Here is a 24,724-nt window from a genome sequence, read left to right on the forward strand (position 1 = left end):
CTGCAAATGTGCAAGAGGTGGGTGTGTATGTGTGTGCAAGAGAGTGTGTGCATGTGTGCTGGGGACAGGGTCTGTAAGAGAACAGGGGGATGGATGTGTGGAAGAGTCGTGTGTACAAGAGAGGGGATGTGTGTATGAGGGAGAGTGTACGTGTGCCAGTGTGTGCATGAGAGAGCTCATGCCCTGCCCTCCGGGCTCTGGCTAGGGGTGCGTGCAAACGCTGGCAGGCTGCAGCCCTGCCCGGGCAACCCTCGCCTCGCCCCGCGCCTTTCTTTCCCTGTGAGATTTGCAGCTGAAAGGCCCCACGTTCCTCCCTGCATTGCCTTCTGTTGCAGCTGCTTGCTGCGCTGGGATGAGATTGTGCTGCGTCATGCTGAGCTGGTCCTCCCGGGAGAAGGCGGGGGGAGGCAGAGAGAGGCAGGCTGGGCTTGGCCACACTCTCGCCCTGGGCAGCTAGAGAGTGGGTAAGAGCCAGGTACTATGTCTTGGGGGTGGCGGGGGCATTTGTGGTCCTCAGATCATGTCCAGCTGCGGGTTGCTTGGGCTGGAAGAAGCAAAGAAAAGCCAAGTCCCTGATATGAACTTGTGCTCTGGTTTTGGTCTCTTGCTGCTTTCCCATCTCCCTTTGCAATGGGGTGTTTTGATCTGTTAGCTCGTGTGTGTGTGGGGGGGGGGGGGTGAGGGGGGGGGTGCTCTCTCTGCTTTCCAAGATATGCTGGCAGCATTTTAAAAACAGGATCTCTTTCCTTGACAGCTTGTTTTGTTTTGGGGTTTTTTTGGAAGTCCTGGAAACCACATCAGCTCGGAAAAAGAGGGATGGCTGCTGTGAGGCAGGTTGTCAAAACTGTCATGAGCAAGGAACAGATGGAAGGGGTCGGGGCACGTGTTCGAAGAAGCATTGGCACTCGTGAGGTAGGCATTGCACTAACTGCCTCTCCCCCTGAGGAGATGGGATGTTGCATTGAATTGTGAGCCTTTCCTGGTTTTGCATCTACCCTTTAACCTAAGCCACAAAATGGACTGGAAAGAATAGCATCAGGAACAAGTGGTAAGTGCCCAGACCTGGGTTAGGGTGCAATGTGGCTCATGTCTCGTAATTCATGCATGATAATTTAATTCATGATAATTCATGCACCAGGTAAGGGGTGTTGAACTCGTCTTGGCCCTGCAGCCTGGATGAGTGGTATGGGCTTCATGGGATGTATTGTGCCCACAGACAGCCTGGTCTCCCTATGCTGGATCTAGCATGTGTGGCTCTCACTTTGGGACCCATGCCAGATGACACTGGTTTGGACACATTGAGACCCACGATACACGACACTCCGTATGGGGAGTCCCACAGTTCCCCCCACTTTCTCCCTTCCCCTGGGCTGTTTGGGGACTGCACCTTATGCAGTGTCCACTCCAGCCACTTTGGTCTGGAGTGGGCAGGTCCCAGACTGGGTGGGGCGGACACTGTGTGGCATAGGTCTGGCATCTGTTGGTGAGGGTCCCGGGGCGGTGGCCATGTGTAGAGTGGATTCGGGACTGGTCAGTGTGGGTACCACATGCAGCATTTGTCCCAGGCCCTGTGTGTGAGGCCTGTCCAGGGGTGTATAGGTCAACACAGCCCCAGGGGCAGAACTGGGGGCCAGATGAAGGGGTCCCTGGACAAGATCTGGTTGGGGGCTATATCTTTGTCATGTCTGCACTAAGGAATACAGTCTCTTTGGACCTTGAGGAACCTGTGGAGGTTGGAGCAAAGGTTTCATCCAGTGAAAGTCCAATCCCCAAGCCCTTCCTTATCTTATATTAGTTGATGGAATTGAAAGACCAGGAGGGATAAGGGTCTCATAAGCTTGCAGGACTACTGGGTCCAAATACTTTATATACGGGGCAGGAAGAAGAAACCAGAGAGCTGAGGATGACTGATGCTAGCAGTCAAAATGTCATGTAAAAAGACATCAGGCTATCCTGGGATTGTGTTTGCACCCTGGAAGGAAAGAACTTTATTTTTAAACTGTATTTATTCCCTGGAGGAAATGAACTGGGAGGGCTGGAATTTGAGTCTGGATAAGTCAATCTGTGATAGCTGGGAATCCGCATAGGACTCAGTCATAGAAGCGTGGCTTCAGAAGGATATAATAATGAACTTCACTGAGAGTATTTTGTGAGATTGGGGCTTAGCTCTATATCTTTAATGTGTGGAGTTTGTTGACATTTCAGTTGTCTAGGTGAATCTAAGGCCCCCCCAAAAAGGACAGAAAGGGATGCTCAGCCAGGTAAGATGGAGATGATGCTGTGAAAACATCAGGAGGAACTGAGAATGTCCATACCAGCTTCTATTACTTTTTAATTCCAAATTTAGTCAATCAGTGTAATAAGTGGATGACATGTTGGCAGAAATTAGTGATAACTAGCTGCAACAGGACTCACATCCAGTGGAGCTGTAGCACCCTCCAGTGGACACATTACTCCTGCCTCCTCTGCTGTCTTCGGGTGCCCTGACTTCCTGCTTGCCTGTCACACCTTGATGGTGTTTAGAAAAGTTTCATAGTTTCATAGTTGGTAGGGTTGGAAGGGACCTGAGCAGGTCATTAAGTCTGACCCCCTGCCATGGGCAGGAAAGAATGCTGGGGTCAAACGACCCTGGCAAGGTGATTATCTAGCCTCCTTTTGAAGACCCCAGGGTAGGAGCGAGCACCACTTCCCTTGGAAGTTGGTCCCAGATCCTAGCTGCCCTGACTGTGAAGTAGTGCTCCCTGATGTCTAGCCTGAACCTACTCTTAGTCAACTTATGGCTGTTACTCCTAGTTACTCCTGGTAGTGCTCAGGGGAACAGGGTCTCTCCCGTTCCCTGCTGGTCCCTCTTGGTAAGTTTATAGACAGCCACCAGATCCCCTCTCAGCCTTCTCTGGTGGAGGCTGAACAGGTTCAGGTCCCGTAGCCTCTCCTTGTAGGGCCTGCCCTGCTGCCCTCTGATCACGCGAGTGGCCCTTCTTTGGACCCTCTCAATGCTGTCTACATCCCTCCTGAAGTGCGGTGCCCAGAACTGAAAAAGAAAGGCTGGGAAGCTGCCCTGAGGCCCAGAGAGAGTTCAGTCTACTGCCAGGCTGCCTGGGTCTGATCTATCGTGGCACCTCAACCCTATCAGTGTCCCAGGATAGGAGGTGCCTTAAGTTCTGTGTTCAAGCTTTCTTCTACCCCTATAGCCATGCCTAGGCCTTATAGATGTTACCAGTTATATCACTGCAGCAGGGTGGCTTGCCTCAGTGCAAGTTTTGTCCTACTTGGGCCTCCAAACCTTTGTTAAGGGCAGAGGTAGATTAAGATTTATTGGGGCTCTGGGAAAACAGAAAATTGGAGGCCCCCTATGCCCCATTATAAACATGAATGTATTAAAAAGCATCAATAGATCCATTAAATGTTTACATGGTACATTAATAAATAAAGTACAACAAATAATGTCAAAATTAACTACTTAATTTTGCCATCTATTAGTGTCCTGGTATTTCAAAATGGTGGCAGGGGTGCTTGAAGTAAAGTTTTTTGAATGAGCTTTAGTTTAAGTGCTGCCACCACCATTTTTAAGCATGGGGACCCTGACACATGAGAGACTGTGGCACTTTAATTAGAGCAATTCTCAGAGTCACTCTAATTAAAGTGCCACCCCACACCCCCACAGCCAAGGGGCCAAGGGGCAGCTTCCTAAGCCTGCCCAGCAAGGTTGAGGCTGAAGGGGAAGGTGTGAGCCTTCCTGGCTGCCCAGGGCTGGGTGGTCTCTGGGCCAGGCTCCCAGCTCTTCTCCCTCTGCCCAGGGCAGGGGCTATTAAAGACTATATGGCTACAGTGTTTTAGACTAAGTACAGCCAGTCAAAAAGTCCAAAGCTAATTGATTCAGTCTTTGCAGGTTAATCTAAACTGCAGAGATTAAATTGAAAAACAACTGGACAGACATTTACATTTGATTCAGGTAATGCAGCCAAATGACTGCAGTAACTCAGGCCAGAAGCTGGGGGCAGGGGATAGCACTAGAGCACTGTGTGTTCACTTCTTCTTTCTGCTGCCCCGAGGTCTCTGGGATTTGCAGTCCAGAATTACAGTAGCAGGACTCTGCAGGGTTGCTCATCACTTCCTCTTCCTGCTTCCAGGTGCCTCTGGGAGTTGTAGTCCACAGTCGCAACCAGCAGTAAATTTGAGCTGGAAAAGGGGTGTTTAGACCCCAGCCAGGGTTTGCCTGGGGGAGCATCCCCACCTTTTCCTGCATCCCCATATGGGTTCCCCTCCCCACCTCCCTCTTCAGCCAGCCCTCACTGCTTCTGCTAGGGAGCAGAGGAGCAGGGCCAGCCCTGCTCTCCAGAGCAGACAGCACACCCCAGCCCAGGGCTGCAAAGCATGCTGGGATGCCAGGGGACTATGGTTTAACTTGAACCAGGAAAGGGTCTGGTACAGAAGTTTCATAAACCAATTGGACCCAAATCAGTTAAGTCTGATATTTATTACATTCAACCAGGTTTATCTCAAACCAATTTCAGCCATTTTGAAACTGAGCTTCTGTGCTAAGTTTCTGGTCACTTAAGCCAGTTTATGTGTAATTTCTGTTCCTAGCCTTAGGTACCTTGGGACAAAAGAGGCAACAAATGTTGGGTTTTGTTATTTCAAGCCTCCTGCAGTCTCATCAGTGGGAATTTCTTTTTTGCTTTGAACACACTGAGGACATCAGTTATCTGACAATTGGTTAAGTACACAGACTACTTAAATGTTTTAATATTTTTCAGCCCAACTGTTTATTTTTTGTATTCAGTAAGTTGGTGAAGTGAAGTTCATAGGCGCGTTTTCAAAAGGAGTTTTGTAAATTCCCTTTGAGGCTTGGATTTATGGCACATTATAACTTGCCTAACATCTGATACCCCAGGTACCTCTCTACACTTTACTAGCTACAGGTACATTTCAAAAAGTCAATTTCAACAACCAAGACTAATTTTAATATTTATTTTATGCTCCCCCCCCCCTTGGTTGACATCTGATACCTTGATACCTACAGGTAAAGAACCTGCTTTTTTTCCCTGCATCCCTCCTAAATTTGCATTTCTGCAAAACAGGTTTCTAAAGACTGGCTTTTTTCATACCTGAGGGATTTTGACCATCTTTCATATCTCTCACCATTTTTTCTTTCCTTTTTTTTTTTTTGCCTGAAGAAGGACATGTGTCCAAAAGCTTGCAAATAACAACTTTTTTTGCAACTATTTAGTTGATCTAATAAAAGATATTGCCTCTACCCAAAGACTCCAGCTATAGGTCAACATGAGCCTCCCTCCATCCCTACCTGTTTCTCACCCATTGTCTGCCACAATTTGCATTTTCACTGACTGGCATATTGCATTTTAGCTTCTGCGATAAGCCATCCAGGAAGAGCATAAAACACCTGCAGACTCTTCCTCTGCGTGAACAACGGTGTTTGTACCTGAAAGCTTGCAAAGAAGATTTTTTCCAACTATTTTAGTTGGTTTATTAAAAGACAGATTATAGTTGTGGTTTTACCAGCCTGACTGTATTTGCATTGTACTGAGCTACAAGGACAATGGAGCATGCCTCCTGGCCAGTTTGATTCTTCTTTGATTCTGTCTGTTTGTGGATAGCCTTTTGGAGGCTGTCCCCTTTTTTAAAACTGTACATCTGCATTTTTTAAAAACACATAGCATAAATTTAGGCTTTAAAGATTTTGGGTATCTAGATAAGCGGCCTGAAGATTTTTCAAGTGTGCTAAGCACCCCATTCACTTAGGAGCCTAGCTTCAGACATGGAGCTTTTAAAATAATTTGCTCAACTGCTTAGACTAGTATTTAGCTTGGGTCTTTTTGCACTGCTGCCTTTGCCCTGGGGCCCTGCACCCTGTCTGGGCAGCAGGGCAGGGCAGAGCGATCTGAGCAAACAGTGTGCAGACTGCCTCCACCCCGTGCACAATTCTGGGGGGCACATGCCCCCCCCTGTGCCTCCCCCTACCTGGGGGTGTGCACAGCAACAGGGAGCTGCCCCTCCTTCCACTCCCAGCCCCATGGACGAGCTGCCCACGACTCCGTCCTGCTCCCTGCCCCAGGCATGCACTGTTATGGCTAGGGCTGGGCAGCACCATGCCCCCAGCCTCAGCCTTAGCCCCTGCCCCCTCCCGTAATGTGGGGGCTTCAATTTGCCCCCCTCCACATGCCTTTTCTTCCCCTCCACAGACTTACCTGCACTGTGCATGGACTTGCTCTCTGCTGGGCTACACAGCTGCTTTCTGCCAGCCTCCTGGCCACCTGCATGCCTGTGGCTGGCTGTGCATATGCACGCTATGCTGCCTGCTTCTCGTTCTCAGGGCTCTCATTTGCAGAAGGCCCCTGGACCAGTGCCCAGCAGGTCCCTGAATTAATCTGCCTCTGGTTGGTGGCTTCAGCCTTTTCGACTTTGGCTCCTGTTTCTCTGGATGGGCCTCCCTTTAGCCAAGGTCCACTGTGCTGGACTTTAGCTCTTGGGCACCAGCCCTGCCTCCCATTCTGGGCCTCTGGCCCCAGACACCCACTTTGAGATCTTGGCCCCAGTCATCCTCCTTGGGCTCTCACCCTAGCCCTCAAAGCCCTGGGCCATCTCCTATTTCAAGCTTTTGACAATCTTGGTTTCCATGTGCCTGTGTCCTGAGCCCAGGCTCTGGTAGAGCTTAAATCTCCATGTGCCCCTTGGGCACCCCTGTGGCCTCTTCAATGCTTTTAGCTACACCTGGTGTGCTGGTATAAACTCAAACAGTGGTTCTCAACCCTTTTTGTACAAGGACCCACTTGTAAACTTCAGTGGTCAGTCTTGACCCAGTGCCCCTCACTTCTGTCCTGCTGTCCCACACTCCCAGGCCCTAGCCCCCCAAGCGTGTAGGGCAGGATGGGTGTGTGGGGGACAAGGGCCAAGCATCCCCTTGCAGACGAACTACCAGCCTGCAAGGGAAAAGCCAGTTTCCCACATTTTTCTCCTTTAAAGGACAATCCATTTTTAAAGTTTGTTTGAGACCTTTCCTATATTCTTGCAACCCCCGGGTTGAGAAACACTGAACTAGAACATGAAGGCAAGCTGTTACTTTAACTAAACCAAACCCACTCTGGGTAAACAAACATTAGAGGAAAAAAAAGGCAGGTTATGGCTTTAATGAAAACTTCCTCCCATGCTGGGTAAATGAACTTAGAGCAGCCCTCATTCCTTGGGCTCTCCACACTCTGGAGCACTTCAGCACCTGCAAGGGGTTCTTGTGCAGCTGCTTTCCCCAGAGAACTCTGCTCCCTGCAAGGTGCCTCTTTTTCCCCAAGGCACCCAGCTTATCTTCCCAAACTACTGCCCTATTTGAGTCAGATGACTTGCTAGCTCACACAGATGTTTGCCTTTAGGTCTAATGAATAGCCCAGTCTTCCCTGTTGCTGCTTAGGTCTGCTGCATGCAGCCTCTCTCTCAGCTGCCTATCTGCCTTTACAGCAAGTGTGTGTCCCCCCTTTTTAGTAACAGAAGCCTCTGGTTCCCTGTTACACTGGTCTTAAATGAATGAGTGGCAGTTGGATTAAAAATATACAGTATTCCCGCTTTGGTGTGGAGATTGTGGCTTTCAGATGAGGAGCATACCAGATATATATGTCATAGGCAGACATTTATCATGCCACACGTTCAGGGAGTTTATAGTGGGATAAAATGGCAAACAAGCCAAAAAGATGTTCCCCACTGGATCTGTGCTCAGGGACATCCAAACCTCCATGCTGAAGCTGATGCAGTCACATGATTAGGATCTGGCATGGCAGGACATACAATTTTTGAGGGATTGGCAATAAAATTCCTAAGATCCTAATCGCGTGATCATATTAATGTCTGCCAACAGTGTCAGACTCCCTGAGACTGGTTTAGTACAGTCAACACTACTGAGGCTACCCCTAGGAACTTGAGAAAACTGCTGTTGAAGAATCAAGTTGTCTACTTGCTTAGTGCAGTCTCACACAGAGTTCATATTACACCTGTGCTCTCCAAAGCTTGTGCTGGCTCCTACTTTGCATCTAGCTACAATTCAAAGATGCTGGTTCATCTTGCTCCTAATAGAGCTCTAATGTGTTTGGCTACTTGCCATCTTTCACCCTGCTGCTTTAACTTTGTGTTAGCAGTTATGGTGAGCTGAGGCAGGTGTTGGCAACATACAGCTTGTGGGGCCACCGAATCTGCCCTATGGAGCTGAAAGCCTTTGGCTCTCTGCACCAGTATTGGGGCTGAGCAGCTGTGCTGGGGCTGGGTAGCTGGAACCTGCATCTGCATTGCCACTGCTTTTTTCGTTCTCTGCTCCCTGGCTGTAGCACTGGTGTAGCTGCCAGCTGGTGGGAAATTGAGCCAGGATTGGGCAGCTTTCATCCATGCCTATGCTGAAGCTGGAAGGGGGAACTGAGGAGAAGTGGCAGCATGGGCATAGTTTCCAGAAGCCCAGCCCTAGTGCAGCTGCCCCCTTCTAGAAGTTGCCTTTGTAATCATCCTGGGGAGCCAGGGACTGAGAAAAGCAGCAGCACAGCTTCCTGGTCCTGGCATGGATACAGAGAAACTCCCTTCCCTGCTGCCTAGCTACCAAAATCCCCAGCTTGCTCTCGACTGTCACTGGGTTGTTCTGACCTGTAGCTTGAAAATGTTGCCAGCCCCTGAGTTAAGGCTTTCAATTTTTTTCTATGATTTTATACCCAGAGAAGTTGTGGAATCTTCATTCTTGGAGGCAGTGTCGTAGCAATGAAGTTTGGTGCCTGGGGCAAAGCCCACAGTGGCAGCCTGCCCTCACCCTATGCACAGATCTGGGGGGGCACATGCTCCCCTATGCTTGCCCAGGAGTGCACGCAGGGGTGGGAGCCACCCTTGCCCTGTCCCCATGCCCCCCCCCCCCCCCCCGAGCCACTCACAGCTCTGTCCCATACGCTGCCCTGGCTGGGCAGTGCCTGTTGGCGCCCCTTCGCTTCGGTGCCCTGCTCGTCGCTCCCTTGCTATGTCACTGCTTAGAGGTTTTTAAGACCCAGTTAGACAAAGCCTTGGCTGGGATGATCTGGTTGGGGCTGGTCCTGCTTTGAGTAGGGGGTTGGACTAGATGACTTCCTGAGGTCCCTTCCAACCCTCATTTTCTATGATTCTAATAAGGGACTTTGTGACATGGGGTTATCTTGACTTTGGGGCTCTTGAATTCACCTAATCCTTCAGAATCAGCATCCATAGACCTTGCACTATGCCCAGAAGATCAATCTATTTATTCATGCTTTGGTGTGAGTGGATAGTGAGGTTGAGAATACAAGGCTCTTTTTAGTTTGTTACCACTCTATAAATATATTTTAATTGTTTTAAAACTAGTGCGTATAAATGTTAAGAAAGTGTTTTGAATGTTATGCTTTGCATGGGAGTAGTTGAGTTTCTACAATTTCATTTTTATCAGGATTCTTCTCATTTAATCGAGAATTTTGAAGGGAGATGAGTGAGGGACAGAATGCTATCTATGATAGTCAGTATTCCTTACAATTTCATGATTTGTGTGTGGCAGTAAAAGCAGAAATTGATTAAAAAAAATCTGTGTCTAAGTGACCTAAATTATTTTTATTCCAGTTAAGAAATTTGGATCCTTTTCTGTTGCTTGATGAATTCAAAGGTGGGAAACCAGCTGGCTTTCCTGATCACCCCCACCGAGGTTTTGAAACAGTAAGTAATTCTAACTGGCATTTATGATGTGCATGTCACAAGTGAGTACTCGTTAGTGTTGCTGCAACACATGATCTGTTACTGCATCTATAATAAAGCAAGTATAGATTGCTCTGATGTGTTATCTATAATACCTTGGGCACTATTAATTTTTATCACAAATTTGGGGTGCAAATCTGCAACCTTCCCCAGCTTTCCATGTCTCTTCACTAAAAAAAAAATGAGGGTGGGCTGAGTTTTGACACTGTTAGTGTTTTGTATTTTTACATTTTTTATTTTTAAACTGACATTTTTGAGTCCTTTTCATGTTGTGTTTTTTAGACAGGGTTACATATACTTCCATTCTATTATTTTATCCACAGTTTATTACGGTCTGTATTAATAATCTGTCTTGACAGCAATGCTAGTTTGTTTTTTACTTTATAATGTGGCATGAAACCTCTGTAAGGTGGGGAGAAGCCTTGCTACACCTATGCCTAGGAAATAATAGGATGCTATCTGCAGGATTCTTGAAGGAAGGGAATGATCCTAGAATAATACCTCAGGACCATGCCAGGGAGTGCCACGGCGGTGCATGCTGTGTTTATTTCACATGTACTGCCTTCTAAAACAGAAATAACATAGAAGTGCTTGGCATTTGCCAGTGAGCTCTCCCAAGCTCTTCTAATGGCGAGAACTCACTGGGGTGTGCTCAGTGCCACATGAAAAGACAACTACATTATTTGGAGGTAGTGTAAGCAGATTATCTCACTTTGGTGCTTCCTGGCATGCTACTGAATTGGCATGGTATCTATATAGGGTTTTTTGGGGGTGGCTGGGAAGAAACAAAGTCTTACTATTTCTTTAATGACAGGATTCGAAGCTTCATAGTGTAGGCAGAGGCAAGACCTCTCCCTGTCTGCCACATCAGGACAAATTCTGGTAAGGAGAGAAGCGTGTAATATACCCGCTTTCCTCATAGGAAAAGTTGCTGGCAGGAAGAAAACTGCTTGCATGTCCTTCTTAGAACAAGAGGAAGAGAATGAATTGTTTTGACCTTGACTCCAAGCTTTGCAGGAAAACTGCAGCCTAGAGAGGAAATGGCTTTGTTCTGAACTGTTGTAGTTTGGGGTTTTGCTTAATTGGAAGGCTTTACTGCTGCTCTTAACCGATAGCTCCTGGAGAAGAGCAAGTGTTTTGCCCCACGCTGGGCAGCCCTTTCAGCGGGAACTCTCTTAATGGACTTGCCTCCTGTTGCACCCTCAGAGCCCATCTGGATGGCACCTGTATCCATCCATGGGGCTGATTCCATGGGGCATTGGGATGAAGCGTCTCTGAGGGCTTGGTTTCGGGGCAGTGCCACATGGTGGCATGACTCTGTGGGGCAGTGATGCTGGAAACCCGGGCCAGGTGTCACTGGGGGCACCCAGGATGGAGGGCTCAGTGTGGGGCAGCACTGTGGCACATGGGACTGTATGAGGGGTGTCTTGCTGTGTTTCTGGGGTCACTTGGCTTGGTGAGGGGCAGTGACAGAACCAGTCTTGCTCTGGGCTCCCAGGACTCAGAGCCGGTGCAGGCATGCAGGTCCTGGTCTGGAACTGCTGGGCAGGGCCAGCCCATGGCAGGGGCATAACTAATAAATGTTATGCCTTGGGTAAAGCTCCACTGTGCCCTGTGCTGTGGGGGTAGGGGGGAGCTGAGTGCCAGAGAGTGAAGAGAGAGAAGGAGGCTCTTACCAGTCTTACCTCAGCCAGCAGCATTGAATGTTCCTGCCCACCCCTCCAGCGGGGCTCACTTCACCATGGAGCAGCAGAGAAGGTGAGTGAGGAGAGTGTAGATTCCCACCCAAACTTTCCCCTCCCCAATTTGCTCAGAGCTGTGACCCAGTCCCACTCCTACCATTGCTCCAAGGCCTCTTCGCTTTACTTAGAAAGGTGAGAAAAGCATGAGCATGCCATTTGTAGCATGCATGTCTTGGGCTGGCTACCCCTGCACTGGACCAGCTCTGGCCCATGGAGCTATATCATCCAGCCTGCAGGACTCCTGAAAGGTCCAGAAATGTGATGGTGGGGGAGTGGTAGCAGTATTAATTACTACTGTCCTGCTGCCTAATTTCTGAATCTGTGGTCTGGATGAAGTGGCCCTGCACACTGCTCGGTCTGGTAGGCAAGTGATGCAGGGCTGAATCAGGGTTGTGTGAAGCTGGACCAAGGTGCTGAGAAGCAGGTGGCCAGATTGGTGTGATGCCAGATTGGGCCCACGGCCATGAGAGGGATCCGGTCTATAGACTGACCCTATGCCACTTATCCAGGATGCAGGCCCAGAAGGTTGGGTACCACTGTGCTAGGCTATTCATTGCTATCAAAATCCTGGGCAGACAATAAGCATGGAACCCTACAGTGCATCTTAAGCAGTGAATTTCTCATTCTGCATTTGTTTTTTCCTTCTTGAGTGAAATTCATTTTTGCACAGTCCACATTCCAGGTTTAAGTTGGCATGTAGGATCTGTAAAGGTTGTAAATACAGGTGAATTTCATTCTTATAGAATGCCTGTGAAGGAAGACGCTGAGCAATGGGATAACTCTTCACTTACAGTTCAAGAGCCAAGCAAAAAAATGCCATTGTTCAATTGGGTGACACTGGGTGTGAAATTCAGACTGTTGCACAAATTGGGTTGGTTGAATTTTATGCCCTGTTCGCCATGTGATTCTGGGAATGGGACATAAGATCTTTTTTTTTTTAAAGGAGGACAAACATATTCACCAAATGTTTAAAATTTACTGCAATTTAAGAAAGTGAATATTTTGTTAAAAAATCCTATATACAATATAAGACCTAAGAATATACACAGTACGGCCAGTTCCAAGCATTCAGAAATCCTGAGTTAGGCATCAAAGACTCCTGAGATTTTTCAAAGCGAACAGACCTGCCAGTCTTTTTATTTGCCTTTTGGTTTTATGCCTCTGAGGCTTGCTCAGATTGCATTTTCAAGGTTTTCTTCCTACCCTTGAGGGTTAGAACCTTTTTAATTTCAGAGAAAACTGAAAGGGTTGTTTATCCATTTGCATTTAGGACCTGGAGCTTTCACGAAAGCACCAAATATCATGAGATTCACAGAAAGAACAGAAAAATCGGCAACTCTGAATGCCTGTTTTAAATAACTGATTTGTGACAACAGTGCTCTGAATATGTAAATCTGCCATTTTTATCCGTGCTTTATCATCACATTGTATTTTCCAGGGGAGCCAGACGATGGCAGTGTTTAGTAGCCAATAAATAAATAAAGCCTAAATAAGAATTCATATCATACTTAACAGCCTGTGTCTCTGGGAGTGTGTGTTTGGGGCATGTGGGTGGCGGGAAATAAGAAAAGTATTTGGGGGTTGGGGGCAGCAGTGGCAGAATAAGAAAAGTATTCTGATAAGGAATAACATCCAGGGCCTGCTGAAAGGCAAAGTGGTCTTTGGACATTGGATCTGGACCTTTATTTCATAAACAACTGTCTCCTATCTAACTCAGTGATTTTTTTTTTCAACCAACTGCTCAAAAACACATATGATTCACAAGACAAACTTGGAGATTAAAAATAGGAGTTCATAATGGCCAGAACATTCTGACCTGCTATGGGCTTTCTGAGCTCTTTGAAACAGGAGAATTGCTCTGTTATTTTCCTGTGGTTCAAATGAGAAAAAACGAAAAACTTCCATTTTCTGAAGGGTGCCTTGAGTTTCAGAAGGTTGAGAACTACTGATCTAGCTCAACATTTGGCTTAGAAGGGTGCGAGATCAAGGCAAACACTTCCAGTGTCTTTGAATGTGCTAATTGAGAAATGGTATTTATTTGCTCTACTGGGATGGGGATTATACCTTACTTTGTTAAGGTGTAATTATAATTGCAAACTTGTTATTACTGCTCATTTTCATTGCTTATTTTATTATAATATGTCCAACTTTTGAGTTGCCAGGGTCACACACATACCATGCCATGCTGCACCATGTGGGCAGTGCTCCACCCCATGCTGTGCAGCAGATGCCTCAGCCACTGCACTGTGCTGCGTACCCCTCCTCTTGTGGCACGCAGAACCCTTAGGTCTACTGCTGTCGCTACTACAGTCTCCAGGTTCCCTTGGCCACCCAACCCTGCTCTCCCCCACTGGGGCAGAGTCAGAAAACAGAAGCAGGAGGAGAGAGGGGGAACCTGGAAACTCCCGTGGCTGCAGCAGTAGCTGGAATGGCAAAAGGAATGGCACTGGGACTAGGAGTCCAGGGGCTGCAGCTTAACTGCTTGGGGCCCAATTGCATTTTGTAGGCCACCGGTTGAACAGCCCTGCTTTAATGCAAGACACTATTTCTAGTAGAATGAGGCATGCATTCATATCTGGAAATATAAAGAAGAACACCTACTGGTAACTAAAAAGATTATGTTATATCTACTACAAGCTACTGCTAGAATTTCTGCTTGTAAACATAAGCTATTAAAACAGAAGAGAGCACTCCCCCCAAAATACAGATGGGTGCAGAAAGCTCTTATGATCTGAAAAAAGAACGCAACCCAAATAGCGTTTCAAATTATGGCCTTGTGGCTGTTTAGAAGCATTATGGAAGAAGTGGGGAAGAAAGGAAGCCAATTGGTGCCAGTCCAAGCTAGGAGATGCAGGTTCATTTCCCTATTCTGCCACTGAAATCCTATGTGGCCTTTTACATAGGCTGCTGTATAGGCTGCTGCCAGTTATATAGGCTGCTGCCAGGCATTCAGATCATTACATAAATTGAGTTTGAGGAATGTTATGCCCTGTTCCCTAAATCGTGTGACATGGAGGATCATGCAATTCTGGGAATGGGTCATAAGAGTCCTCAAACCCCAGTTGTAAGATGCCAGCATGGGAGGAGAGGACACCTGCATCTAGGAAGTATACAGCAGGAGCTGGATAAGCTCCCTCATCCCCAGCTACTCATGTTGGGTGCCCTTCCAAGGAAGCACATGCAGCTGGGGGCAGAGGAGCTGCTAGCACTGGGCAGCTCTTTAAATGAGCAAGAAGAGCTGGCGCTGAAGGAGCTTTCCCATTCCTCACTGCTTGTGTTGGGTGCTTTCCCATTCTCAGTTATGTGCCCAGCATCTTCTGGGGATAGAGCAGGGGGCAGCCAGGTTTGGGACCCAGAGCTTCCCCTAGCCAGATCCAACCAACTGGGCAGGTGGTGGCTTTATCCAAGGCCGTAGAGCTGCCCAGGCTGTCTACTATCTGACCCTCAGGATCAGGCAAGGGAGAACTCTCTGCCAGGGCAAAGCTCTTTAGGGTTCTGGGTGCTGGCAAACTCACAACCTGATGCCAACAGTCAGCTGATTGTCAGAATTGGGACCAAGGCATCGCCCAGCCAGGTTCCTGACCTGGGACTGCCCAAGTCCTGATGCTGAGCATCAGCTGATTGTCGGTATGGGGGTGCTGGGACAGGCTACATGTTCAGTTTATGGTACTATACAAATGAGCCACAAAGTTGCTACACATTTTTTTTAGTAATATTTTTGTGACTGGTTTGCCATTTTATGACTCCATAAATTCAGCGAACTTGTGGTGTGATTAACATGTTAATCCTGCCAGAAATATAACGTGCATGTGAGGAGACCCATGGAAATGTGGTCATTGTGGGTTTTGCTTGTAATTTGCAATGTAACACAAGCATTAGATTGGTATGATGGGTGCAGAATCCCTGGGAAAAGTCAGCTTGGAGTTTGTTGCAATGAGCTCACTTAACTTCCATGGTTGTTGTCTTTGCTATTATAGGATACAACAGTATCCTATGTAACTTGCAGTAAGAAGGTGTGGTACAACTACCTAAAGAGCTTGAGGGGCTTGATGGGGTTTGCTCATTGCTCCCCCTTTCCCCCTTCTATATGTGTCAGGGGGGTTTTAAGCCTTCCCAGAGGCACTGAGTGTTGGCAATAGCCAAGGCTGGGGACTTCAACTGGGGTGTGGTAATGCTCCTGCTGTGAGAAAAACCAGAGGTTTCTGGTTACATAGTCTTGTCCCTCTGCTCAGGGTCAGACAGATTGCCATGTTTGCAGCTGGAAAGAGTTTTACCTCATGGTCAGATTGGTATGGACCGGGGTTTGAGGGGTGGAGGGGTTTGCCTTCCTTTGTACCAGGGGGCATGGCCCTCTACCTATGACCTCCTGAGCTTATACTGAGATCATTTTATAGAAGTAGGACACTGGCTGTTACTCTGCTTTGCCTGTGGCAGGTTAGGGTGTTGGGTATACGTTGTGTCAGAGTTGATGGTAGTCTTCTTATGTAGAAATTAGATTGTGGTTGTATGTTATGGCTTGGACAGGGCTGATCCTACCTTAGCAGGGGGTTAGGCTAGATGTCCTTTGGAAGTCCCTTCCAGCCCTATTTCTTTATGACTATAATGTTAATAGGTGAGGTGTCCTGAGGTAATAAGTAGAGCCAAATAATTTTTTTTTTTGGCAAATTATTTGTGTAGTCTGGTTAGATCTAGCAAATACAGGTTTCCCTCTAGGCTGTATGTGTGTTCCTGAAAAACAGCCCATAACTCAAATTTGCATAAAGGGAACCCACTTTACAATGTAACAAATAGGGTTACTTTCCAAGACCTCGACTATACAGACCCCCAGACCCATTTCTACCACTTTTACAAGACATTTTTGGTATTCACCAACAGCAGACAGTATATACAAGCCCAGGGTGGTGGTGAATGTTTAGTTGGTGTGATGAGAGGGTGAACAGAAAATTGTGTTGCAGACAATGAGCGAGGAGCACAGATCCACACAGGAGACTATATTTTGGTGTGCATCACTCCCACAATGCACTGCAACAAGCAGCTGACTAGGCTTCCACCACACCAATTGCATGAGAGTGAATTTACCTTGCATATAACGAATTTTTGGTATAAAAAGGGTCATTGCATAAGATGACCTTTTGCACCTACAGAACCTGCATAAAGTGTGGGAAACCTGTAGTTTTAAGTGTGTGTGCATGCACGCGTGCGCGCGCGTGCACACACACACACACACACACACACACACACTTAATGGATTGCATTTCTTTTACAAAACTGTATTAGTGGTAGGACCCTCAGGAAGAGACTACTCATCTGGAAACTGGGTTCAAATACTTTCTGCTTTAATCAGAAAAGGGATTTGAGCTTCAGTCTTCTACCTCCCAAAAGCATACCAGGCTAAGAGGTATTCTTCAGCATGTCTCTTTCTCACTGAAATTGTCTGTGTGTTGCAACTGGAACCCAGGTCTTTCACAGTCACCAAACCAAAGAGTCATTCTTGTCATGTGCAATGAAATCAAAGTATTTTATACAAAGTAAAATGGGTTCAACAAGATAGGTTTAGAGATTCCTTCCCTAAAATACATCTAGTAGCTTGGGTTCAGATCCCTATTTTAAATCAGTCAAATAGGGTTTTGAATCCAGGGCTGCCATATGAGTATCCTACCAGCTGAGCCCTAGAGCATAGAGATGGGAGAGGTACAGCCTCCTGATCGTCTCTGTTTTTTTTAATCTAATCCTTTATTTTATTAAAAATTGCCTGAAGTTGATTCACTTTTAGATTGACTCCAGCATTTATTTTTGGAGGGGAAAGAGTTGGCCATTGAACCAAAAATTCATTATTCTCACAGCCTTCGTAAATGTCCTGCAAAAGAATGATTTCCTAATCAGCCTTGTCCTGTGATGGGAGACTAGCTCCCTAGGTTAAAAAAATGTCTAGACTGGAATTTCTTGGCTTAGGATGTGGTTATTACTGTGCCTTTTTGAAGAACATGGTGAAATATTTTCCTCTCTCCCTGCCTTCCTCCCCCTCACTCCCTGCCTTTTGACTGGCCACTGTGAAGAGAATGTGTCCATATTCTCACACCATAAGCTGACTCAGGTTTTGACCCGCACACAGTAGTGTAACTAGGCAGAGTGACTGGGTGCTGACTTGTGGGGTGGAGGCAGAAAAAAACAGCTGTCACCACAGCCACCCAATTGCACTGGCAACATGGTGGCAACTGGAAGTTGCTGCTAACCCTAGGTATCCCAGCTGGCCAGGTGCCGGGCCGTGTTACACCTCTGCCTACAGCCTCATTGTTGCCCCGGCCAGCTTCAGTTTTCTTAATATCTCCCCACTTGTTCTTCCTTGCCCCAGAAGAAGGTTTAGCCCCATCTTTTCCTCTTGACAATAATTCCTTCATGGACACTATCTGTGAAGCTGCTTTGTAGCTGCCTAATATCTGGTGTTACAAGGTTACAGGCTAAGAAAAGGATTAGGCATTGAGGGAGCTATGTTTGTTGCCAGGAACTTGCAGAGGAGGGCCTTTACAAAAGCCAGAATGCAAGAGCAAGAGGAGAAAGAGGATGTTTCACTCTAGCTCATCAGGAGAGTGGAGCCTGTTGACTCATTAATAACTGTATCTTGTGCTATGAAACTCTTTGCCCTAGGAGTGTTGGAATTTGAGGCAGACATGTTTGTGCCTGACTTGTTGAGAGTATGGATTTCCCTCGCTTTATGCTGGTCCCGTATGTGCGAATTCGCTCTTATGCGATTACCCTTTTTATACCAAAAATTTGTTATATGTGAGGTAAATTCACTCATATGTGATCAGTGTGGTGGAAGCCTGCAGTCAGCTGCTTTGTGTTGTGCATTGTGAGAGTGGCACACCCCAAAATACAGTCTCCTGTGTGGATCTGTGGTCCTCACTCATCTGCAACACGTGTTTCTGCTTTGGCCATCCCCATTATGGTAACGTTCACCCTGTGTTTTTGTGTACTGTCTGCCATGGGCAACTGGTGCCTCCCACGTCTGGGGCACCAGATCGCCGACGGAGGGTGGGGAAGGGTCCCCCAGTGGCCATTCGCCAAGCCCAGAACCACCAGCAGCAAGACCGGCAAACTGGAAGTGCACTTCTGCTAGCACTTCTGGTATCACAGCTGGTGTTTCCAGGGGGTGCATGGCCAACCTCAGGGGGTGCATGTGTACCCGCGTGCACCCCCTACGCGTTGCCAAAGCTGTCTACTGTTGGTGAGTGCCAAAATTGTCTTGTAAAAGTGGTAGTAATGGGCCTGGGGGTCAGTACAGTCGAGGTCCTGGAACGTATCCCTATTCGTTACGTTGTAAAGTGGGTTCCCTTTATGCAAATTTGAGTTATGTGCCATTTTTCAGGAATGCACGTACAGCATAAAATGAGGGAAATCGGTGCTAGCCAATCATAGCAAAGACTCCTGCATAATTACATATGGTTATTTTCAGTCTAAGTCCTCTTAATATAAAAATACAACAGTAGAACAAGGAAGCTGCAAGTGCTTGGCGGGGTTGGTAGCATATGGCCTCTGAAATATTCTGATGCTTAACATGGCAACAGACTACTGAAGCTTTAAAGATGCAGTCCACACAAAATTAATTCACACTTGTTGAATAGCTGCACATACTACAAAGAAAAATATACTAGATAATAAAAAAGGTCCAGATTGTATAGGAACACTTCAAGGGAAAGAGCAGCCATGGCTTTATCTGATATTTCTGCCTTAAAATAGTTTATTTTATCTTTAAAATTTGTGGAAATAAAACCTGAATATAAACATTTGAGTGTGCTTTCTGCTAATTTAGTATAACTTTTGGGTTTAAACACATCAGGATTTAAGACAGGGCAGTCCATGGGCTGGATATGGCCCCCAGGGGGTTAAATTGGAGACCCTAGGCTCTTGCCTAGCCGCTGCTACCCTCATTGCTCTAGCTGCTGTTGCAGGTGGAGTCCCTGGGTTTCCCTTTCTCTGACTGCCGCTTCCTGCCTCTGCCCCTGGGGATGGGGCAGTGTGGCATACTGCATAGGAAGCTGAGAGCAGGTCCAAGGTGACATGTATGCATACAGGGGAGAGATTGTGTCAATAGGATGCGGTGGTGGGGGTTGGGGGGCAGTGTCTTGTGTGGGTACTTGTTGCAGTGATGGAGTGCACAGCCTGGTGGCTTGTGCCTTGGGTGTTGCATCCTGCACATGATGCAATCCCTGGGCTGGGTGGCCCCCAGGGAATTTAGCAATTGAACAGCTCTGATCTAAGCATTACTTTTATCAAGAGTTAATTATTTCTGTGACTGTTTATTATGACAACATCCAAAGGTCCCCTACTGGCATCAAGGCTGCTTTTGCTAAGTACTGTGCAGACAAGGCAGGCACAGCTCCTGCCCCAATACTCACAGGCAGTAAGGCACCATTTAAGGAATTCATGTCGTTCTCCTGCAAAGTCTAGTAACTGTCTTGCTGTTTTGTTAGCATGGTGATGTCTACTGTTTTTCCTGGGCTACTTCATGAAACACTGCTTTTAATGGTTTAATAGCTTAGATTTCATATATAGTATCCAAGTGTTTTCCATTCTTTCTGTGCAAGTTAACAATCTAGTTTTATCATTCTTGTTGACTGCCTCTGGGATATCTCAATACCCTTCCTAGAAAAAGCTGCCAAATGTTTATAGGAGTATTATAACTGTTTTAAGAGAACTAGATGAACTGCCTCCTTGTTTATTTGCAGCCATTCATGGGCACCAATAAGTTTCATGGCTTTGCCTCAGATCCGCACTTTATGTTGGTGCAACATATGGGGCTCTCGGTTTCCATGGCTGGTGCAGCCAATTGGAAAGTGACTTTACAATCTGTTTGAAACAAAGTGAACTTCATTTGGTGCAAACACGTAAAAAAGCATAGGCTAAAAGCTTGCTGAATCTCCTGCATGCTCAAACCAGTGTTTTTTGTGCATTACTTTTCAAACACCCCATTGGTTAGATTATTTGGACTCTGTTTTTATTTATGAATTGAGACTCAGTTACACAACTTCTTTGCTGAACCAAAATTATATTTGTTTGTGTAAAAACATCTTTTTAAAAGGTCTCGTGGTGTATTCTCTACTACTGATGTCGCAACCAGAATTTCTAATTACATGGAGGAAGAGGCTAAGGGCAAAATCCAAATTAGATGCTTAAGCGCCTCCCTTAGTCATCAGTATGCCTTAAAATTTAGTCACTTCCCGGTAGAGGGGTGATTCATAGAAAGAGGATGAGGCCTTTCCTCAGTCACTGATGAGTTGTACATCTCCAAAGTAAAGTTCAGAGAGCCCAAAGGCTGAGGAGAAGCCACCTAGAGCTAGCTAATAGGAAACTCTGTAAGAAATGCCAAGCCTAAATAAAGGCTACATGTTAGGTGCCTTCATCTGCTGAGGGTCCAGAGTCTCAAGTCTGGTCCTAATAGTAGGAAAGTGGTAGCAGGAACTCTTTGTACAATATCCTACTTGTTAAAGCATTTGTGTTCACCCAGGAAGTGGAAGACCTGGGCTGTAGGCTCTACTCAGCTTGAGCAGATTCATTCCCACATTTCCTCACTCCCAGAAGCATGCCTTAATCATCAGGCCAAAGTACATAAAAAAGGGGAAAGGAGTACTACTTGCCTCCCCTGCTTTATCTGAGCCACTGTACAGAAAGGAATCCAAGATGTATAGGTAGGGGTCTACCAAAGTCAGGCAGCGGCCAGGTGGTTTAATGGGCAGACTGTAGATCTAGGAGCCAGGTTTGCAGGGGGAGCATGGAGGGCCCCCCATACCTCTGATTGGCTAAGGGGCCTTAGTGGCCCCAGGCCTTGTTGTTTTTTGGCTGTGAGGACTGTCTGTCATATGACCCTGCCCCTCACTACTGATTGGTGCATTGTGGAGGCACCACCTATCTTCCTGTGTTGGCAGCCCCCTTCCCCTTACCCCTCTGGTGGGCTGCATAGACAGGCAGCAGCAGCCACAGACTGCTGGCTCCCTGGAGGGACATAACATTTTAAGTGAGGTTTTTTTTCCAGGGAGCCCACCAAAAGCGTAGACCCCATGCCTTTTCTTGGAGCCTTTGCTTTCTTGTGGGGCCTGCCCAAAATTGCAGTGAAAATTGCAAAATTATGATTTCAGTAGGTCTCTATTTATAGGACAGCATGGCTTTGTAGTTGAATGGAGAGGCTATTCTTTGGAGAGCTCTGTGTGCATTTTGGGGAAGAGTCTTGCGTTCTTGCCCTTGCTTCCAGGGTTTTTTTTTGGTTTTGTTTTTTTCAAATCAAATTATTGGCTACTGTAAAATTCATAAGCAGTCCCAGAGTAGGAACCAGAATCCAGAACTTGCCCTCCCATAGGAGTGCCCTCATCACTTGATTAGTCATGTTGACCCTTGCTCAACCAATTTTTTTTTTTTTTTTTTTTTGCACAGTGGCCCAGGTTCAGCAGGAGTGATGGAGGGTGCCCCCACTTGAAAGACTACTTTGGAGCTTGTAGATACACCCACTTTTCATAAGAATATCCTAACCAACATATGCAATTAGTGCAACACAATAAACTCTGGTGCTGTTCACATCAGTTTATTGTTCCCAGGCTCTGTGTTTGCACATGTGCCCAGGCCCACAGCAAATTGAGCTGGGTTGAAGCAGCCCTGGCTAGCAGGGGTTCCAGGGGGTCAGTTTGCCAGCCCAGGGCTGCTCCAATCTGTCTCAGTGTGCTGCGGAGGGGCTGGCTGGGGCACAAGGCATGCTCCACTATGGGGCTAGGTGGCAGGCAGCAGTCCCTGTTCTGTAGCATCCTGGTGCCTGTAATGGGGACGTGCTTGGGGCTGACTTCCCAGTAGTCCGCCTACCTGTTTCTGGGCTAACCACCTGCCTTCTTTCCCGCCACACCTTGTTGTTAATTATTTAATAGATGTTACTAAGCGGGAGGCTCCCCATTTCCTGCCCTGATGCCAGGGGGCACCATCTGCAGCTCCATTCCTCCCCTATACCATAGCCCAAGCCTTGCAGATGGCATCTAGGTGTTATCATAAATCACCAGCCCCCACACTGGGCCCCAAGATCCTCCTGATTGCCTGAGGACAGGAATCCAGGCGGGGTTCAGTCTCATCCACCTTCATACTAGGCAGCATAGCTCCCTGAACTGCTTCCCCTTCCGGGTGTGGTCCCCCCACTGGGACCTCTGGCTCACTAGCCCTGGCCCACCTCCAGGCCAGTCAGAACCCCAGGCACACAGCTCTTGGGCGTTCCTCACGGTGGGCCCCCGGCCCTTCGACCCTTCCGGTCCTGGCCCCAGCATGGACCAGTCAGGGGAAGTCCAGACAGGTCTGAGTCTATGGCCCTTTTCTCTCTCTCCAAGGGTCCATCCTCTGGGCCCTCCAAACAAGGAGTAACTCACTCCGTCATGGGGGCTAGGGGTTAAGGCACCCCAACCTGCCTTTCACCAGGGTGGTAACTGGCCTGGCATTTCCTGGGGGCTCCCGCACCACTGAGAGCCCCACCAGGGCACCCACTCCCAGCAGGGTGCAGTTTTAGGTCATGCCCAGGACCAGGAGCCTCCTTACCATCCCCTACAGCTCCTCCCTTACCTCCAGATGATACCAGCAGCCCTCCAGCCAGGCAGTGTTGTTGCCTGGCCCCCAGCAGCAGAACTGCCCTGTTTATATGGGCAGCCCCAGATCCAAAATGGCCAGCTCCAGGCCCTTGAAGTGGCAGGCACAAACAGTGCCCTGCCACAGTGCCCCTGCCAGCTCCAACAGCATCTACAGTGTGTAATTCAGTTGCAGTGCACTAAATAACACTGCTGCAGGATATTACTTGTGTTTACAAGTACTAACCTGTGGGGTATTTATTAGTTTACTGCTGCCTAATAGGGCCACACATGTTGACACTGAGACTTCACTGCAGAGCTAATTAAGCAAGTGCATGGAGGAAGTGCACTTCTGTTTTTGCTGGTTTCACCGCTGGTGGTTCTGGGCTCAGCAATTGGCTGCTGAGGGACAACCCCCCCCCTCCCCCCCACCGTCGGCAATCTGGTGCCCCCCAGACTTGGGCGGCAGCAGTTGCCCATGGGTAGATGTACTACCCAGGTGTTTGAATCCCTTTAGGCTAAGAGAATCTAGCACTTAGGAATATCACCTTGTGGGTGAGTGCCCTAACTAGTAATAGACCCTTCTGCAAAAGTAGCAATCTCTCCTTTGGCAGTGTTTTTCATTGTTATCATCCATGGCTGCTGTACTATATGCTGAACTCCATGCTGTTGAGGTGTGTTAGGTATGTGTAGAGTATGCTGAGTGGCTTAAGCCTTTTCAGGAAGTCAAATAGAGTTCAGGCTCTGTGGGTGCATCTACACGAGACGTTTACTGCGGAGTTGCCTAATTAGCTCTGAAGTAAAGTCTCAGAGTCTACCTTGTGTAGTCATGTGCAGCTTTGAAAAATCAATGTCATAATTCAGCCAAAATGGCAGAGTTTAGAGCATGAACTCTTAGTGAAATTTAAGCATTTGAGTAATTTTTCTTATTTGTGGAGAACTTAAGGCATGCCTATACTACTAACTTACAATTCACATTGTGCTTCTCTGTGTATGCTAGCTTCTGAGCTGAAAACAGAATAGACTTATTCACTTGGCACTATAATTAGCTCAGTCTCTTAGCAAACATAATTAGTTTTCCTGCAGCATCATGCTAAGGCAACTGTACTACTTCTGGTTCAAAAGGCAGCATATGTGGAGCAGTGTGACATGCCTCAATACAGTAGTGCCAGGCAGAAAAAGAAGAGCCTTGGCACCTACAGCCAGTTAGGAGCCTCAAAGATTAGGTGTTTTCTTTGTGGATTGTTCACTTGGATTTAGGTGCCTAAGTTCCACCTAAGTTGCACTTCCCAAGTCTTTTTGGGTTCTGGCTTTAGGTGTTGGATACGGTGCTGCTTCTTTTGGGGATGCAGCCTTGACAGTATGTCTGGGGAACAGAGATGTGACGCTGGCTTTACATCACCTTGGCACTATCGGGATCATCCAAGCTGTTACAGCAGCTAAAAATGCTACAGCTGCTCACTTATAGCAGCCACCCTTGGCAGCCTATGTGCTGTTCTGCAGCCAGAATTCTCAGACTGCTACCGGCTTTCCCATTTTATCCCCCAAAGGCTGTTCCCTTATATGGGTCCTGCTACATTAGGACCTGCAGTGGGGCAGCTAGTGTATGCCCATATAGATCAGACTCAGGCTGAAGAAAGGCTGTGTTGTCAATCCAAACATTGA

The 24,724-nt window shown here is 47.3% G+C and overlaps 1 protein-coding gene across 3 annotated transcripts in view; it reads left to right on the top strand.

The window, feature by feature from the left end:
- The first annotated feature begins 363 nt into the window (after positions 1 to 363).
- PIR (pirin) overlaps positions 364 to 24,724 on the top strand; it is a 94,465-nt gene continuing 70,104 nt past the window's right edge. The window contains exons 1-3 of one of the 3 annotated variants that reach the window (XM_014607766.3): positions 364 to 464; positions 755 to 912; positions 9,601 to 9,693. In XM_014607766.3, the coding sequence (XP_014463252.1) occupies positions 817 to 912; positions 9,601 to 9,693 (189 nt within the window). In that variant the 5' untranslated portion in view covers positions 364 to 464; positions 755 to 816. Of the gene's footprint in view, positions 476 to 579; positions 600 to 754; positions 913 to 9,600; positions 9,694 to 24,724 lie in introns of those variants that run through there. The other 2 variants (XM_019495108.2, XM_019495109.2) reach the window with 2 other exon arrangements.

This window comes from Alligator mississippiensis, chromosome 1, assembly GCF_030867095.1.
Source record: "Alligator mississippiensis isolate rAllMis1 chromosome 1, rAllMis1, whole genome shotgun sequence".
Lineage (NCBI taxonomy): Eukaryota > Metazoa > Chordata > Crocodylia > Alligatoridae > Alligator > Alligator mississippiensis.